We start from the raw sequence: 20431 nt of genomic DNA, 5'->3' as shown, positions 1-20431 counted from the left end.
ATCAAACGTAATGTTTACTTTGGAAATGGAGAAGGAAGAGAAACTACCCTTCTTAGATGTTATAGAAAGCTAGGCAAACTGACTGGGATACTTGGTATGCTAGTTTCCATTCACTATCCAAAAGAAAGCTGTGCTTGAAGCTCTGACTCGTACAGAAAAAAGATCAGACAAAACAGTCAATCAAAGCGACAAAATCAGCACATGAGGTTCCTCGTGTTCTGTGAAGCATCGTCATTAAGCAGAACTGGTCGAATCTTAAATAAAATTGTATTTTGGACTCCAAAGAAAATCAAAGAGCTATTGTGTCCTGTGAAGGCTAGTGAAGACCTCAGGAGTTCCATGTGATTGCAGGATTCCATAAGAAACGGTAGCAGCTATATGGGATGTTCTACTCTTAACTGTTTGTGAGTACAAAGCTGAACATCAGCAGCACATCAAGTACAGATGCCCAAAAAAATCCACAGTTGTCAAAGACAGCATTACAAATAAACAAAACATCTTGTTTCAGTAGATACCAATTCCAGTCTATGCTTCAACCTACTAGGATTCAGTCACCAAAGAGGATGTGGGAATTAGAACGTGTGTTAACACATTTAACAGAGATACAGGATAAGTAGTCAGCAATGTGTGGAAGCAGGCACTCAACACCGAGAGGCTGTCCCCAAGTATTTCACATGTTATGTATCCTGATGGAAACAGAGACGTTGCAGATGAGATGACGTATCATTGATGATGTCCGTGTAATCTCTGGTCACAATGAGCTCTACAACATCAATGTCATTTACATCTGTGCAATTCTTTTACTCGACAGTCCTTACCACATGATGAAAACACGAATACTGTAAGAAGCATGGATTTCTGTAAATAATTAGTGCAACACACGCACCGAGAACAAGTGTTGTCTTAATGATTTAACACTTAACAATAAAATTACTTACCGATTCTTTAAGGGCCAAGAAGCCATGACACATCCAGCGACGAGTTGTCCCATCACGGCAAATGTAACTAAATCCTTTCTCGTGATTGCGATCAGGGGCGCAAAAGGAAACTTTCTCAATTGTCTGATCCACAATGAGCCCCTGAAATAGAGAACTGCCTTTAGTATGATACACATCAACATATATGGCAGCTAGGAGTTGAGAAAATAGAAACATGTTATCTTCTGATGGAAATGTGTTTTGGTATTAGAAACAAAAGTGACTGTACAATAATAGCTGACTCTGAGTGGATCCAAACCTTTTAAGTGCAGAATACCTATTTCTTCAAAGTCTGGTTCCTGTGAATGACCCAATAAAGCAGCTTTCCTTTAAAGCAGAACAAAAATTTTACACACTCCTTTTATTGTGTAAGCAATATCAGGAGCCTATAAAATAACAATGTGATTATTACAAAAATGCAGTGTTCCCTACAGTAATGAACATCTGTGACAGTTTTGATAAGAAAATTAGACTTTGAGGTTTTCTTGGTATCATTCACCAATGATTGGAAATGAAAATTATAATACTAAAACAAGTAAAAGAAAGTTTCTTTACTTGATACATCAGAAAAATCTGATTCACAGCTGAACTTTTCATGTACATCTGAGCAAAAAGGAAACCAAGTATGGCTAGCTAGCAATGCACACTGCACCAGGTCTATGCAATAAAGACTCATAGTCCTGGGATTGAACACTGCTACCAAAGCTGCGACATTTCTGCATTCTTATGCATTAAAGAGAACACAAAGGACTAAATGAGAATTAGGGGTAAGTGCCATCTCCCCTCTTCCAAACATCACCTAAAATGTAACACTGAGTCAGAATTTGAAAGTTGCTAAACACACATACGTAAGACATGCTGCGTTATGATGATGTAACAGGTGGGCAAGGCTAAGAAAAGGAAACTTCGACATGCAAATGTTTTAACGGTTCTAATGAGATTAGCAGTAGAAGTCCTCATAACAGTAACATCATAGTCCAACCAGTGATGTGATTCATGCAGTCAAACTCTTAGTGCTGATGAGGATGACATTGTTCTTAATATGACCACATCACTGGGAGACATTTCTGGATGTGTCAGCTGTGTGTTCAGTACATTTTTTGAACTTTTAAACAGCCTCCTTAAGAATGGGCACAGTGCGCAGGTGCTAAAGGAAGGAAACTGAGGTTGGAGATAGGCATATTAAATAGAGGGCTATTCCAAAAAATGTGTTTGAACACAACCTCACAAGCATATCCACATTAGGCACAGCCTCCCCTGTGACTGGCTCAAATGTGCAGTTTTCCCGTCAACCTATCAATAAGCCTGCCTCAGTAATGACTATGACCACACAAATGGTTTCGTGGATGATCCTCCATTTAATTAAATTTGTTTCAGTTTACTGCACTTTTCTGTATTGGCAGAGTCAGTACTGACAGGGGATGTCCCCAAGAGCAGGGTCAACTTATTGAAATCAGCTATACAGTGGTGCAGATTACGGTCCCATGTATAACTCTGTTCAGCCATTCATCAAAATGGAGCCTCCATTTATAAAAGTAACTAAAATCACATGAAACAAAATTCCAAATGAAACAAGAACAATATGAAGAAACAATGAGTAAAAATGAAAAGTTAATACAAAGATTCAAATTACATGACAAAGGTTTAGAAATTAAAAAAAAGTGCTTAAACCAATTAATTGAATAAAAATGATGCCCAAAATCATTTCAACCAGATTTAAAAATTAAAGCTTCAACGTATCTGATAGGATTCAAACCTATGACATTCATTCAGGACATCATTAGTGTCTCTTAGTCACTATGTCACACCTTGGCTGTGCATAACACTTTTCTTTTTACAACTCTAGAACATCCTGCTGAATTCTTTTATATCAAATACTTGGATACGAGCGCACACTTCGATGAATGACTGTGTAATGTGGGAGCAGGGAAAAAATAGTTATAAAAAGTCAATCCCAATACTGGAGACCTTTCCTTGGGAGGTATCACTCCAAATAAATGGTCACAGATTGTTTGCACAATAACCTGTAGTTTAACATGCCATGGAAGATAACAGCAGGGATGTATGCACTCTTTAACTTTTCAAGTCAAAGTTCCAATGGCAGAGGACTCAAATTCGCAAGAGTTTTGTTCTGTTTTGTTTTAGGGCACTAAAACAACTAGGATCATACGTACCTGTGTCAGAAATGCAGAACACAACAACAAAGAGGGGAGTTAAAAATGACTACACATTAATCCCAATTGATAGAAGAGATGACAGATAAAAACAGGGACATGGAGAAAGGTCTATAAAATTTGCCGTAGAGAAACAGAGGTCCTGAACGAAAGATTAGACTGCCATACTGCTAGAATCGATGAAAAATACAACTCAATCGACAGCCCGCGCGTCGTTAGCTAAAATGGATGGTAACTCAGACAGCAAACACAAATGATAATGTTGTTGTTGTTGTTATTGTTGTTGTTGTTGTTGTTGTTGTGGTCTTCAGTCACGAGACTGGTTTGATGCAGCTCTCCATGCTACTCTAAATCATACAGTAAAGCTGCATGCCCTCGGGAAAAATTACGGCTGTAGTTTCCCCTTGCTTTCAGCTGTTCACAGTACCAGAACAGCAAGGCCGTTTTGGTTAGTGTTACAAGGCCAGATCAGTCAATCATCCAGACTGTTGCCCCTGCAACTACTGAAACGGCTGCTGCCCCTCTTCAGGAACCACACGTTTGTCTGGCTTCTCAACAGATACCCCTCCATTGTGGTTGCACCTACAGTATTGCTATCTGTATCTCTGAGGCACGCAAGCCTCCCCACCAATGGCAAGGTTCATGGTTCATGGGAGGAGGGGGAGGATGTAAGTCCTGGAGAGAGGGAAAAAAAGGGGGGGGGGCATTCCATAGGAAAATGGTGGACCATCAAAGGTTGAGGGCAATGAAAACAAACTGGTGGGGGAGTACCATGTAACAAACACAGATGGCTAAAAAAGACAGTGCCCGATACACAACCTAGCTCTCCTGCAAGAGGACCGAGAGGAGGTTGTCCAAGCTGCTGGGAGAGGCTTAATAGTCCAGAGCCTGTTCCCGCGAAGGGAGGACCAGTGGTGATGCCAAAGTGACACCACCACCTGACAGACGTCAACACAGAGATCATCAGAGGGAGTGGAAAAACTAGCGAGCAGAGGAAAGGGAACTGCAGCATTGGGCAGCAGTGTCAGCAGCCTCCTTTCCCATCAGACCAATGTGACCAGGAACCCAAATAAACTTTACAGTGGCTCCATCAAGAGTGAGCAAGTGACAGCTCTCCTGCACCAACTGCACTGAGGGATGGACAGTGCACAGCACACAGAGGCTTTGAAGGGCACAGAGAGTGGGAACAGATGACGCAATTGAAAAGCCTGTGTCACTGGATGTACTGCTCGACCTGATACAGGGTGAAGAGTTCTGCTGTAAATACTGAGCAGTGTTCTAGTAGACGATACGGAAAAACGACAGTGCAAATGGCAAAGGCACACCCAACACCATGGTCAGTACAGGAACCATCAGTGTACACAAAGGTACCTATCGCGAAGTTCAGTGAGAGGTCGTGAAACTGAAGGTGATATAGTGAGGCTGGAGTAGTGTCCTTAAAAAGCGAATGAGGATCAAGATGAACATGGGCTGGCACACGAAGCCAAGGTGGTGAAGGGTTCACACCCATTGGAAAGTGGCAAGTAGTAAGAAGTGAAGCGGCCAGAGCAACAGCCGAAAGTGAACTCCAGGACATAACAGAGAAGAGGGGCATGCCCTATACTGGCCATCAAAGGAGTCATCGAAGAAGTCATACAAGAAGGCAGACAAAAGGTATGCATATCTGCTGAGGAGAAAGTCACAGTGGTAGGACCATGGTAGTTCACTAGCTTCCGCATACAAACTCTCAACCAGACTGGTGTAAAAGGCACCAGTCACCGAATGGATGCCACAATTGTGGATAGTATTGATACGGCGTAAGAGCAATGCATAAATGAAACACACAGTCGAGTTTTGAACGGACAAGGGATCAGCACAAATGGAGGAGGTTGGTTCGATCTGCTCCCAAGAAGTACCACTGAGGACACACAGACTTTTGAGGGACAGCATACAGCGGGCCACCAGGTAAGACACTTGGGAGGGCCAAGAAAGTTTCCTGTCGAGCGTGAGTCCAAAGAATTTTGTGGTTTCAGTGAACAGAAGAGCAACATTCCTAAGATGCAAAGATGGTGGTAGAAACCAACTGCACCATCAAAAATTCATACAAATGGTATTGTCAGTGGAACAACGAAAGCCACTGTCAATGCTCCACTAGTGAAGATGATCGAGACTTCGCTGAAGACTCCGCTCAATGAGACAGGTCCATGGAGATCTGCAACAGACGGCAAAATACTTCAGTCTCAATGGACAAATCAGGAGACAGCTAAAAACAGGCACATGGAAAAAAGGGCTAAAAATAACACCATGAAGAAATGGAGGTCCAAAACTAAAAATTAAATGGCCTTCACCATATTTCTTCGAGGATAAAATGTAAAACGTGGTCATCAGCCATGCGTCATTTGCTAAAACAGCTGATAAATCAGACAGCAAACCTAAGCTGGAACATAAATTGTTTTAAAAAAAAGGTCATTCCAGAAGGAAGTGGCAGACAGTTAAAATTTGGGTGAAATGTGTACAAAGTGGTGTGGTAGCGCCACTTAGCAAATGACGATGGCTAAAAAGGCAATGCCCAATATGCAGCCAAGTTAAAATAATCTCCACTTGGCGGGAGGGCCAAGAGGAGGTTATCCAAGGTGCTGGGAGAGGCTTAATGAGCCGAAGTTTATTCCCATGAAGGGAGGACCATTAGCAATACCAAAGGGACACCACCTCCTGACAGACGGCAACGCAGAGATCATTGGAAGAAGTATAGGTAATTGCAGGCTGAGGTATGAGGACTGCACCCTTCGCAGCTGCATCAGAAGCTTCGTTTCCTGGCAGACCAACATGACCAGGGACCCACTGAAACATGACACTGGCTCCACAAAGAATGACCAAGTGACAGTTTTCCTGGACCCGTTGCACTAAGGGATGAGTAGTGTACAACGCACATAGACCTTGGAGGACACTTGAGTCTGAGCGGAGGACACAATTGGAAAGTCTGTGTTTCAGGATGTACTCCATGACCCGATACAGAGCAAAGAGCCTGCTGTAAATACTGAGGAGTTTGCTGGAAGCCAATATAGAAAGACACGGGTGCCAATGATCAAGGCACACCCAACCCCATGGTCAGTCCAAGAGCCATCAGTGTAGACAAAGGTACTATTGTGACGTTCCATGTGAAGGTCGTGAAACTGGAGGCGATAGACTGAGGCCGGAGTAGTATCCTTAGGAAGCAAATGACAGTCTACATCTACACCTACAGGAATACTCTGCAATTCACATTCAAGTGCTTGGCAGAGGGTTCATCGAACCACAATCATACTATCTCTCTACCATTCCATTCCCGAACAGCGTGCGAGAAAAACGAACACCTAAACCTTTCCTACCTAAGTAGGTGGAGGTCAACAAAACATTTTTGAATTCGATAGAGAAAGTTGGTGACTGAAATTTCGTAAATACATCTCGCCGTGACGAAAAACGTCTTTGCTTTAATGACTTCCATCCTAACTCGCGTATCATATCTGCCACACTCTCTCCCCTATTACATGATAATACAAAACGAGCTGCCATTTTCTGCACCCTTTCGATGTCCTCCGTCAATCCCACCTGTTAAGGATCCCACACCGCGCAGCAATATTCTAACAGAGGACGAACGAGTGTAGTGTAAGCTGTCTCTTTAGTGGACTTGTTGCATCTTGTAAGTGTCCTGCCACTGAAACGCAACCTTTGGCTCGCCTTCCCCACAATATTATCTATCTAGTCTTTCCAACTGAAGTTGATCGTAATTTTAACACCCAGGTACTTAGTTGAATTGACAGCCTTGGGAATTGTACTATCTATCGAGTAATCGAATTCCAACGGATTTCTTTTGGGACTCCTGTGGATCACCTCACACTTTTTGTTATTTAGCGTCAACAGCCACCTGCCACACCATACAGCAATCTTTTCTAATTCGCTTTGCAACTGATACTGGTCTTCAGATGACCTTACTAGACAGTAAATTACAGCATCATCTGCGAACAACCTAAGAGAACTGCTCAGATTGCCACCCAGGTCATTTATATACAGCAGAGGTCCCAGGACGCTTCCCTGGGGAACACCTGATATCACTTCAGTTTTACTCGATGATTTGCCATCTATTACTACAAACTGCGACCTTCCTGACAGGAAATCACGAATCCAGTCGCACAACTGGGACGATACCCTATAGGCCTGCAGCTTGATTAGAAGTCTGCTTGTGAGGAACGGTGTCAAAAGCTTTCCGGAAATCTAGAAATACAGAAATACAGAATCAACTCGAGATCCCCTGTCGATAGCATCCATTACTTCGTGCGAATAAAGAGCTAGCTGCATTTCACAAGAACGATGTTTTCTGAAACCATGCTGATTACGTATCAATAGATTGTTCCCTTCGAGGTGATTCATAATGTTTGAATACAGTATATGCTCCAAAATCCTACTGCAAACTGACGTCAATGATATAGGTCTGTAGTTCGATGGACTACTCCTACTACCCTTCTTAAACACTGGTGCGACCTGCGCAATTTTCCAATCTGTAGGTACAGATCTATCGGTGAGCGAGCAGTTGTATATGATTGCTAAGTAGGGAGCAATTGTATCAGCGTAATCTGAAAGGAACCTAATCTGTATACGATCTGGACCTGAAGACTTGCCTGTATCAAGCGATTTGAGTTGCTTTGCAACCCCTAAGGTATCTACTTCTAAGAGACTCATGCTAGCAGCTGTTCGTGTTTCAAATTCTGGAATATTCCATTCGTCTTCCCTGGTGAAGGAATTTTGGAAAACTCCGTTCAATAACTCCGCTTTAGCAGCACAGTCGTCGGTAACAGTACCATCAGCACTGCGCAGCAAAGGTATTGACTGCGTCTTGCCCATCTCTTACCACTTTAAGAGGTATTAAGCTCTCATTTGCTGTTGCTACTATATCTTTGCATTTGAGCCACATCTCGTCTACATTTGCATAGTCAGTTCGGAAGGAATGGAGATTGTCTCTTAGGAAGGCTTCTAGTGCCACTTTATCCGCTTTTTAAAATAAAATTTATTTTACGTTTGTTTCTGGTGGATTTGGAAGAAACGGTATTGAGCCTGATGTTTTCTGCTTACCACCGGTTTTGAATAAGTATTTTTGCCAACTTATCGAGGGAAGGTTAGTCCCCACCAACTATAACCGTATGAGTGTGGTATTTATTTGTTACGAGACTCAAATTTCCTCTGAACTGTTTAGCAACTATATCATCGGAGTCTGGGGGTCAGTAGAAGGAGCCAATTATTAACTTCGTTCGGCTGTTAAGTATAACCTCCACCCATACCAATTCACACGGAGCATCTACTTCGACTTCACTACAAGATAAACCACTACTGACAGACACAAACACTCCACCACCAATTCTGCCTAATCTATCTTTCCTGAACACCGTCTGAGACTTCGTAAAAATGTCTGCAGCTTTCTGTACCTATAACGATTTCAGCTTCTGTGCTTTCTGTTAGCACTTTCGCAGCACAACTACAACAATTTACAACTACAATTCAGACTGTTCCTTCATCCAAGCACATCCTGTATTTGCCATGCACCCTTTGAGATTGCAGCCCACCCCGTACTTTCCCGAGGCCTTCTAACATAAAAAACCGCCCAGTCCACGCCACACAGCCTGCGCTACCCATGTAGCCACCAACTGAGTGTAGCGAACTCCTGACCGATTTAGCGGAACCCGAAACCCCACTACCCTATGGCGCAAGCCAAGGAATCCGCAGCCAACACAGTCGCAAAACCGCCTGAGCCTCTGATTCAGATCCTCCACCCGGCTCTGCACCAAAGGTCCGCAGTCAGTTCTGTCAACGATGCTGCAGATGGTGAGCTCTGCCTTCATCTCTTAAGCAAGACCAGCAGCCTTCACCAAATCAGATAGCCGCTGGAATCCAGAGATAATTTCCTCAGATCCAAAGCGACACAGTTCATTAGTGCCAACATGCGACACCACCTGCAGCTGGCTGCATCCTGTCAAGATTAACATGGGCCACTTCATGAAGCCAAGGTGGCGAACGATCCACATGAACTGGGTACGGTGCAGGTAGTGTGAAATTAAGCCACTGTAGCAAGTGGCAAAAGCGGATTCCAGGAGGTAACAGAGAAGAGGGATGAGCCCCATACTGACGATCAAAGGAATCATCAAAGATGGAAGCATAGGAGGGGTGGCCACACATGGCAGACAAACAGCATGCAGCATGCATACCTGCTGGAGAGAAAATCACGGCAGTAGGACAGGGGTAGTTCAGCAGCTTCAGCATACAGACTCTCAACTGGGCTGGTGTAAAAGACACCCATGGCCAAACGGATGCCACGATGGTGGATAGTGTTGAGACGGCATAAGAGGGATGAATGTGCAGACACACAAACAAAGCACCCATAGTCGAGTTTTGAATGGACAAGGGACCAGTTCAAATGGAGGAGGGTGGTTCGATCAGCATCCCGGAAAATACCATTGAGGACACATAGAAGATTGAGAACTGCATACAGCGGGCCGCCAGGTAAGAAACATGGAAGGACCAAGACAGTTTCCTACCGAGCATGAGCCCCAGGAATTATGTAGTTTCAACGCACGGAAACGCATGAGGCCCAAGATGTAGAGATGGTGGGAGAAACCACCAGAAATTCATACAGACCGTTTTGTCAGGGGAAAAGTGAAGGCCATAGTTGATGCTCCAGGAATAAAGATGATCATGACAGCACTGAAGACACCGTTCAGTGAGACAGGTCCATGGAGAACTGCAATAGATGGCAAAATCGTCTACAAAAAGAGGGCCAGATATGCCCGGCAGGAGACAAGCCATTATAGGGTTAATGGCGATAGCAAAGAGGATGGACCCTTGAGGCACACCATTTCTCTGGATAAAGGGGTCCGACAAGGCAGAACCCACACACACCTTGAAAACTCAGTCTTGTAAAAATACCCAAAGCAAAGAGGGCAGGCACCAACAGAACCCCCGTGTGTAAAAACTACGGAGGATACCAGTTCTCCAGCAGGTATCATAGGCTTTCTCCAAATTGAAAAACATGGCCATAGTCTGCGATTTTCACAGAAAACCACTCATGACATGGGTGGACAAAGTGACGAGATGGTCAATTACAGAGCAGTGTGCTCAAAATCCACACTGTGCAATGTTTAGTAAATTGCAAGACTCAAGTCACCATACCACCCGGGCATGAATCCATCGCTTTGCAAACACAGCTGGTGAGAGAAATGGGGTGGTAGCTTGAAGGAAGGTGGTTGTCCCTAACAGACTTAGGTATGGGTATAGCAGTGGCTTCACTCCAGCCAAGGTGTTGGACATAGCAAGAGCGTAAATGGTGACATCATCTGCTATTGTAAGGTCGGAAATTAGGGAATGGACCTCAGTCCCAGAGAGCCGTCTGCGGTTGGCCCACAGGATGGGAGAGGGACTGGAATTAAATGAAATCCAGCTAGCTTTTTTGCTGTCCAAAGAATGCGACACTGAGCACACAACCGTTTATAATGAATGCAGTTTGCCATCGTAGGCTGACAATTAAAAATGCAGAGACACGACACCTTAAAGAAGTAGTGCGAGGAATGGAACGATTTGCAGAGGTAAGGAGAATGTTTGTAAGATATACCACTTGGTCATCGCAACTGGGAAAATGATGTTCATCGAAGGTCACCAGAAAGGAGTAAAGCCTCAAGTCAGCCCTAGAAAGCTGCCATTTGGGTGTGCAAGTATGTGGAGCAGGAGTCATCAAACGGGTAGCACACGGGAAATGGTCACTTGAATTTGTGTCAAGAGAGAATGGACCATTCGAGACGATGGGCAAGCTGTAAGGGCAGAAGGACAGTTCCAAATAGGAATAGGTGTGAGGAGTCTGAAAGGAATGTGGGTGCTTCTTTGTTAAGGCAGATGACGTTAAGGAGATTGAGAAGGTCAGGCAAGTGGGCACCTCTCTGACAAGGTTCTTGGTAAGCCCCAAAGGGAATGGTGTGCATTATAGTCACCAAATAGCAGAAAGGGGTAAGGGGGTTGCCCTATAAGCTGGAGGAAGTCTCAGTCGGCCCTGGTGACACTGAATGAGGAGGGATGTAAACTGTACAATAGGAAAAGGACAAGTGAGGAAGAAAAATACAGACTGCAACAACTAGGAGCAGGGTAACAAGGGAGATGCGTTAACTATGAACGTCTTCCCAGATGAGCAGCGTGACTTCCCCGTGAGACAGAATGCCATCCTCAGAGGAGGGGAAGGTGTCAAAGTGGACCAGGAAGAAATCTGAGAGCTCAAAGCAGTCATGAGGATGCAATTTTGTTTCCTGGAGACAGAGTACAAGCAGACGCAGCGATTCTAAGAGCAGCTGTAAGTGCTCTTTGTTGGGTCAAAAGCCGCGAACGTTCCACTGAAGGAGACACATGATGAGGAAGAAATGAAGGGGTGTCACCTGGCCAGCTGCCAAGTGACAGTCTTTGAAGACTCTCTGCTGCAGGGCACAGAGGCAGGAGGTTCCTGCTCCATGAGATCTACAGGAGCATCAACATTCTCTTTCTGTTGGTCTGTGGAGTCCAGGGCAGAAAAAATGTTTGACGGTGTGCACCGATAACACATAACACAGAGGTCAGCCAGGTGAGGGCATCATGTGATAACACTGTTGAAGATGATTCCGAGTTGGGGAAAGACAAGACTGTTTCCCTTCGTCTGATTTCTTGGAGCCTTTCTGGTTTGCAGGAGTATTCCTTTCTGGGTTGCTGGTTGCTTAGCAGGTGACTTCGCAACACGAGGCAAATATTTGGTGGCTTGTTGCACAGCTGGATAATGAGACGAGGACCTAAATCTGAGGTTGCATGTCTGCATGGTCATGTCCTGTGTGGAGCGAGATGTTGCAAGAACAGTACTGTAGGTGCCAGATGGTAGAATGCAGGGTTTCGGACTAGCCAATTACTTGCGAGCGACCAGGTAAGGCACTTTTTCCTTCGCTCAGATCTCCTGGACAGCCCACTCATAAAAGTACATGTGACAATCTCAGGAGATGGCACGGTCGCCATTGCAGTTGATACAGTGGGTAGAAAGAGGCACAAAATTTCCATCATGAGCATCCCGGCCACAGGTTACACATTTGGCCGGGTGTCGACACGACTCTCATGTATGGTCGTACTGTGATAACTTCACAGACTGCTTTCATCTTTGATGTCGTCCTCGTCCTGTCCGGTGACAGCGATTCCATCATTCAGTCCATATTGTGGCGGGCTCGGATTTGGTTTGCCAAACCGAGCTTTGCTTTGAAGACCTGGTCACACGAAGTACAATACAGTTGCCCAGTGGAGTTATACATATAGATGTAATTAGGCTTGGGATTAGATTTGCGGAGCTTTCATTTATCATCCAGGTTCTTTAGGTAGATATGCTCGAATTATTCCACACTCTTATGTACAGCTGAGCACCTTTTTGATCGGTGCAATGCAAGCTCCTCCCAATGTTTGGTCGGAATGCCATAGGCTGTGAGGAGGTGTTTGATGGTTTATATTGCAGGTGTTGACCACCTTGCCGCCGCTTCACACACAAGAGCTCCCCGAGTAGAACACTGATTTGAGAAGTCTACTGTTGTCCATGCGTATGATATGGCCACTCCATCTCAGTTGGTGTTTCATTACGAGAGCTTCAATGCCACGCAGTTTCACGCGATGCAAAATCACCGAGTTTAGAACATGATCTTCCCATTTCATGGGGAGAATTAATCTCAGACAGTGAAGATGAAATGTCAGCTTTATTAACAGCACCAGGTTTCCGAGGCATAGAGTAAAGTTGGTAATATTATTGCTTTGTAGACCGCAATTTTAGTTTGTAGTCAGAGATCACTTTATTTCCACACTCGGTGATTCAGTTCGCCGAAATCCGAGGCTGCATTGGCTATACGAGCTGCAATTACTGTTGTCAGGCTGTCGTCACTTCTAAATTGGCTACCTAGATATTTAAAGTGTGACAGGTTTTCCAAATGTTTGTTGTCCAAATTAATACTGCAGTCGTCTGTATTGGAAGGCCTAAGCGGTTGTTTTAGAACTTGTGTCTTGGTGATGCTTATGACTGAACCAAATCTGCACGAGTCATTTAGCAGGTTCATGTATGTCTGAAGAGATTCAGGGGAATTAGCCGTCATGCATACGTCATCTGCATAAAGAATTTCTAAGATAGATATTTTATTTTTGCGACTTTTTGTTCCGAGGCAAGAGATGTTGAAGACACTTTTGTCAGTTCTCGAGTCAAGACCCATTCGACCACTGCAGGCTTTGGTTGCGTCTCTCATAACAGCTGCAAAATAAAGTGAAAAGAGCCAGTACACAGTCTTTTTTTACACTACATGTCACGGGAAACTGGTCTGAAAGCTCGTTTTAATGGCAGATTTTTGCCATCATGTTGTCATGAAACTGTCTAATCAAGTTGATAATTATGTCAGGGCAGCCAGTTTTCTTTAGCATAATCCAGAGAGCTTCCCGTGGGACTCAGTTGAATGCTTTTTCCAGGTCTACAAGGAACAAGCTTTTCTCTTGCATTTGTTTGACAACAAGTATGGCACCCACTGTGCCTCTCTTCGCGCAAAAGCCATACAGGGTCTATGGTAGAACTTTTTCTGCAAGGTGCGTTAGCCGGTTGTTGAGTATGTGACCCAGGACTTTTCCTGCGGCTGAAAGAAGAAAGATTCCCCAGTGAGAACTGCAGTCAGAAATGTCACCTTTGCCTTTGTAAATCTTGCAAAAGACATCTTTCCAATCTTGTGGAATTGGAAGAACCACTATCAAATGTGAGAAAAAAAAAGTATATGTGGGCACTATGGATGCATCTACCTTTTTCATCACCTGATGGACTGCAATGACGCCCTGATCATAAAGGTACATTTGGACTGCAATGAAATCCGGATCAGAGAGGTACATTTGGATTTCTGCCTCAGTCAGACCATCGAGCAGTCTAGTGTAAATAACACCATGGGAAAAATTCAGCATTTGATGGGCCTCGACACGGACAGAATAGCCTTGGAGAAGCGAAGTTGCACGCAATTGTTGTGCTTGAGAATCAGAAGTAGTCTCCAAAACCTATTTCGTAAATAAGAGCACGATCACAAGGTGAGCAAGTGCAGCAACATCTTTCTGAACAATAAACAGAATGACCGTATCAAAGGACTAACCATCTTCAGCATGTGAAACTACGAGGAAGCGTGGTGCAGCTGGGAGGATCTTTGGATCATTAGCCTCATTCTGTTTACGTTTTGTAGACACTGACGGTGGGAAAATGATGGGCTCACTGCGAGAAAATTCCCCACAATTGCCATCGTGTCCAATGGTGCACTCTTTTGAAATGGTGGCCGCTACAGAAAGGGGTGCACAAACCTTAGGTGATTGTTCACACCTCAGGTCACACCACCCAAACATCTGACTGAAGCACCAGTTGGTGATTTAGGAAGGTAGCAACTCAGGCAACCACCCACCCCTAGGCCTGGTTTTCACCAAGGGGTACATGCTAACGCTATCTGTCAACCCAGGGCTGGGAATTACACATTACCCGGTCACCTGTTAGATGTCAGACCCGTAGGGTGCCCTTTAGGAGTGTACAGGGAGGAAGAAGAAAGAGAGGAACTTCAAATGCCGAAGCGGAGGAAGGCTAGGAGAACGCATGAAAAAACGAAGAGAGACTGTTCGGATATCAACGACATAATATGCAGAACACATTTCCAACAACATCCCAGACATGTTCCCCTTGTGAGGGGAAAAAGAACAGCAAGAGGACAGACATGCAGCATAGAAGGTAAAAGGTGTTGCAAATGCTGGGGCCCCATGGTACACAAGCATGAACCCGCCAAAGAGCGGCGAGCCCCCAGTGGCGGAGGTGGGAGGGTGGGGTGGGGGGTGGGGGGGGGGGCGCGCGGGAATTTGCAAGAGTGGTAACTTGGTTCTTCAGTTTATACAAACTTCTCGCTTTCTATCCAGTCTTAAGAGTCTTAATTTGCTTTAGTTTCTTTCATCTTAGCTTCTCTCCTCTCCAGTCCAGTGTTCGTCCTCTTTCTATCTTTCCAGAACAACCTCATCCTTTCTTCCTGCTTCCTACATCTCCATTTCTCTTTCACCCATAGCTTTCATTTCTGCCATTCAGTTTGAATGGAGTTAATTTTCACATATGTGACGCCACCTACTCCATTGGGATATGAAACAGCCTGCCTCATTATCATCATCACCATATCAGCATAATCATCACCACCACCACCACCACCACCACCACCACCACCACCACCACCACCTCCTATTCGATGGGTCAACAAACAATGCTTGTTCACCAAACGCGCACCTCAAACAACTCTCCCTCTTCCATGCTGTCTCGGGTACACCTTCTTGTTCAATTCAGATTTCATGACATCCACTATACACGAGTCCGAGTTAGCTACATGTTCATTAGAGCATCTGAATGATCTTTTATCACAATGGTATAGACCAAGTCAGTTTACAAGACAAGTACACTTCATAAGCACTAACATTAATTAACATGTAATTTTTCATACAAAGATTTTAGGTTCGATTTAAAACTTGCATTGCTACCTGTCAGACATTTTGGGGTATTGCACAAATAAACAAAAATTTTCTTAATGTATACTGAATGCCTTACTGAGCCCCTGACAGCTTTAATAATGGGTAATAAAGGTAGTTTTTTTCCTCTGGTTACTGTCCTAATTTTATTTCCTTTCCGTTTTCATATTTCATTGTTTCATTGTTTCATTTCAGATTCTATCACTCCCTGTCTTTTCAATCGTACTACAACGAATCCTCATGTCAGCTGCCTGAATTATACTGATACCTTTACATCTCATAGACCACGTTTCACAACTACACATAAAAAAAGGGGTATATACTAGGGCTGGGAATTTAATATTGGCAACTCTTTATTTACAGCTCATACAAAATAGATACACGTTTCAAAGTATTACCGACATTCAAAGTAGTCACCAGACTGTCTATAACCCGTTCCCAGTGATGTGGATGTTGTTGGATACTCTTAGCAGTGCCAGTTGTGTTGACAGTTCGAGCGGCACGGTCTATTGCCCGACGAATTTGTAGCAGTTCTGAAGCTAATGCCGTGAAGTGTTTCCTTCAGTTTAGATTTCGAGTTGAACTCACAAGGGCTTAAGTAAGGGAAGTGTAGTAGGTGGTATAGCACTTAGCAACCCCATCAGTCAAACAAATCAGTAACAGCTTCCACTGTACGTACTTGAGCACTGTCCTGCAAAATGATGGTCAAGTCTTGCAGAAAGTTTCATCACTTCTGTCTCTAAGCTATTCATTTTTGGAACACAACCTATGACCAGCTTAGAGACAAAGCTGATGACACTTTCTGAAGGACCTGACCACACAAGCAATAAAGGGAACTGAGGAGAAATTTGGAAATGAAATTATAAGTTCACTGAGAAGAAATAAAAACTCTGAGGTAAGCTGACAATATTGTAATTCTGCCAGACACACCAAAAAACTTAAGAGCAGCTCAATGATCTGGAGATAATAAGATGAACAACAAAAGTGAAATAAGGAGGATCTTAGTGTTTAACGTCGCGTCGACAACGAGGTCATTAGAGACGGAGCGCAAGCTCGGGTGAGGGAAGGATGGGGAAGGAAATCGGCCGTGCCCTTTCAAAGGAACCATCCCGGCATTTGCCTGAAGCGATTTAGGGAAATCACGGAAAACCTAAATCAGGATGGCCGGAGACGGGATTGAACCGTCGTCCTCCCGAATGCGAGTCCAGTGTGCTAACCACTGCGCCACCTCGCTCGGTAAAAGTGAAATAAAGCTAATGGAATGTAGCCAAATTAAATCAGGCAATGCTGAGGGAATTAGATACTACAAGCAGTGGTTGAGTTTAACTACTTGGGTATAAAAATAAAATTTAGACTAGTTGTAGCAAGAAAATCATTTCTAGGTTGGGGATGGGGGAGGGGGGTACTGTTGAAATTAAGTGTAAAATTAAGCATTAGGAAGTCTTTCTGAAGGTATTTGCCTGCAGCATACCCTTGTACAGAAGTGGAACATGAACGATAAGCTGTTATAGCTAGAAAAGAATAAAAGTTTCTGAAGCCATGGTGTTACAGATGAGTGTTGTTGGTCGGATAAGTAGATCAAGCAACTAATGAGAAGGACCCGTGTTCCTGGTCTGCATCCTAAAATCTACCTTGATGCTATACCATAACGAAAAACAGTAAAATTTATTCTAATAAAAACGGCCAGAGATTATTAAAGTTATCTGAACTGCTTGATAACTAATTCAAATATAAAGGAGGGAATAGTTTATTGTGTAATATTGAAGAAAAATTTGAAGTTCACTGAAAACAGCCACGAACATTTAAATTTTGTTTAGAATTTCATTATTGTGTGTGTGGCAAGAGTATTTTCATCCATATATACTTTTGCTACTAGAGCATGTACACAAAGAAATTAAAGACTGTAGGTTAACTTCCATGATATCTTTAGATGTTGATTTATCAGAACCGTCCAGATTATTTTTGTAAACCTTGGCGTGAGGAAATTATTTTCTTACTTAGTACGCAATAGAAAAGAACAAAATTAATACTGTAGTGAAGAGCTGATTCCATGAAATAGCTCTCTACTGAAACTGTTAGTTAAGACAATTAATTTACTTACTGAAAGTCTGAGATTACAGATTTTAACTACCTTGCTCACCGAAATTTATGTTTCATTCGGAATGGTGACAATTCTATTACCTTACAACAACTTGTAGCAACTGCTTTATATGACCTACCACAAGGTTTTAAAATCTACACATTCCCGCTTATTGATTATGGAGATGAGTAAATAACCTTTAGTCAGTTTGTCTAAGCAAACCAAACACTATCAAAGTCAAAATTTAGCAAAATAACACTTAACAGGAAGTCCCACAAACTTTTGTAGAGGGAGCATCCCAGAAGGTAACAAGATTAGGGACAGATGTCAGAAGTATTTTCTTTACATCTTGGTGTGCCTTGGTAAATGATTGACAACAAGAATCATTGAGACCAGAAAGGGGGGGGGGGGGGGGGGGGGGAGATCACTGGAGTTTTACCCAGCTGTCTGTGGTCTCTATTCTCAAGGGAGTAAGATTTATATTCAATTTCATGACTAACTCAGATAGGAAAGTTTATTCCAGTGCAAACTCAGGACAGAGAAACACCACCGCCAATGTACCAATAATGGTAATAAACCTACTTCAGTAGAATTGAACCTAAATATTCTCAACCCACAATAAACCATGTAACTGTCTGTTTTAAAGTTTCCACTTCTTTTCACAAGAAGTCTGCAGCAGCAAATAGTCACTTAAAATACCTTTGTGTCATCTTCTACTACACGAAGCCCGTCACCGGAAACATACAAGATGGCTCGCACTGGTCTCCGTCTAGAATTCTGAAAAGAAATATTAATCTTATTTACCTTTGCTACAGTAAAATAAAGTGCAAAACAAGAGTATCACTGACATAATAAAAATATATTTTCATTAAGAGAAAGAAAGAACACCACTTAACATACATTATACTAATCTCTTATAAACAGGCAATCCAACTGATAAAAAAAAATAGTGCTCCACAACACACACACAAAAGCCCAGCAACAATAACCCACCATCTAAACAGGCCTTGAAGGCCCAACAGTACCGGCTTGAAGGCCCAACAGTACCGGCCGGCCACTGTGCCATCCTCAGCCCTTGGGCATCGTTGGAAGTGGGTACAGAGGGGCATGGGGCCAACACACTACTTACTTGGCCATTGTCAATTTTCATGGTCGATGTGCTACTTCTCAATCAAGTAGGTATCGAAGAGACAATAATCTTATTCTTCACCATTTCATCCTTCTTTCTTCCAATGTGATTTACTTCCCCTTCAGTGTAGTTACCTGTATGTTTTGTGGATCAAAATTGCTTATCGCTTAGTTTCAAAATGTAATAGACTTTTTCGGTGAATTGCTCTGGAGCAGATATGATTCCAGTTCCTGTTTGAATGTCAGTCATATTATTTATTAGATTCTTCACATTACTGTATATGATTAAAGGTGTTTATGTCTCACTGCCTCACTTCCTTCTGTGCTACTCTAAGGCTGAGTGACGTGCAGTGTAACTCATTTCTCATTCTAATTTTATATAATGCAACACCACACTACAAAATTCTGCACTTTTGTTGGAATGGACTTCAGCATTATGTAATACCACCACCAGAATAAAATACGACATAACAGTTAACAAAATATGCATAAAAAAGTGGGTTCATACAACTTCTGTTCTGTGTAACAAAACCACAAGCAGTATCTGCAATTTGATGGCTATCATCACAATACATCAAAACGCCCCTCCCTCACAGCACTGCAGCACTGGCACTCCACATACCATATCTCCAATGGGACACTGGAGTGAAAGCTCCAACTATTTCCTAAACAGATTTTCTGTGCCACCAACAAAAAGTCAGCACTGTGGAAATAACTCTGAACAATAATCCTCTTCTGAACCAGAACATAAAAAACTGGATCAAGTCTACCCAAGCGAGTAGTATCTACATGGAATTTTACACACTCAGCTATGGAACAAGGTATGATGACCTTCGGCTGCTGGCTGAAAAAGTTTTGACGATGGTGATTCATGGCGGAAAACACTAAACAGCTAGGTCATCAGCACCCTTACATTAATGTTATACCAAAGAATATTTTTACATTAATGTTATACCAAATAAGATTTTTACAATCTATGGAAAGAGGTCAATAAACTGGAAAACTACATTTGATTCCACCACAGGAAATGTAAAGCAACCCCAAAAAGGTGAGGTTCAGAAAAGCCCGTAATGAAACTCCAGTGAGACACATCGGGATAACTAAATAAAATCATGGATGCTCTTAAAAAAAGGGGGGCAAATAACAATGACTGAATAAATAACAATGGCTGGATGATGGCTTAGAAATAATACACAACCCAGTCAGTCTGTGACACATTAAGATCTCACATCAAGTATTTTAGGAAGAATTCCGGACACCACACAAAATTTAAAGAAATGAGCAACACTTGCCTCGTCACCAGTTAAAACCGATTGTCATATAAAACACACTCAGTTAAAAGATGTCATACTGACAGCTGAGTCCCGTATCTCCGACATACTGGGGCCTCCTCCCGATGTAACAAAAAGCCGTGTGTCAGTGGACAATGCCCCACTCTTAAGCCAAGTAAGTGCCACTTCTTCACACCATGGCGAGTGGAAGGTGGTGATCCATGGTCACATTGAAGTCTTGATGGAACGTAGTTTATT

General features: G+C 43.1%; 1 protein-coding gene across 1 annotated transcript in view; it reads right to left on the bottom strand.

Moving 5' to 3' along the window:
* LOC126278091 (protein numb) overlaps positions 1-20431 on the bottom strand; it is a 213394-nt gene that overhangs the window by 78364 nt on the left and 114599 nt on the right. The window contains 2 exon segments of the mRNA XM_049977934.1: positions 939-1079; positions 18474-18551. Of these exon segments, the coding sequence (XP_049833891.1) occupies positions 939-1079; positions 18474-18551 (219 nt within the window).

The sequence above is a fragment of the Schistocerca gregaria genome, chromosome 6 (genome assembly GCF_023897955.1).
Source record: "Schistocerca gregaria isolate iqSchGreg1 chromosome 6, iqSchGreg1.2, whole genome shotgun sequence".
In the NCBI taxonomy this organism is placed as follows: domain Eukaryota; kingdom Metazoa; phylum Arthropoda; class Insecta; order Orthoptera; family Acrididae; genus Schistocerca; species Schistocerca gregaria.
The sequence above is the reverse complement of the archived record's forward strand: the minus strand, read 5'-3'. Positions and strand labels throughout refer to the sequence as shown.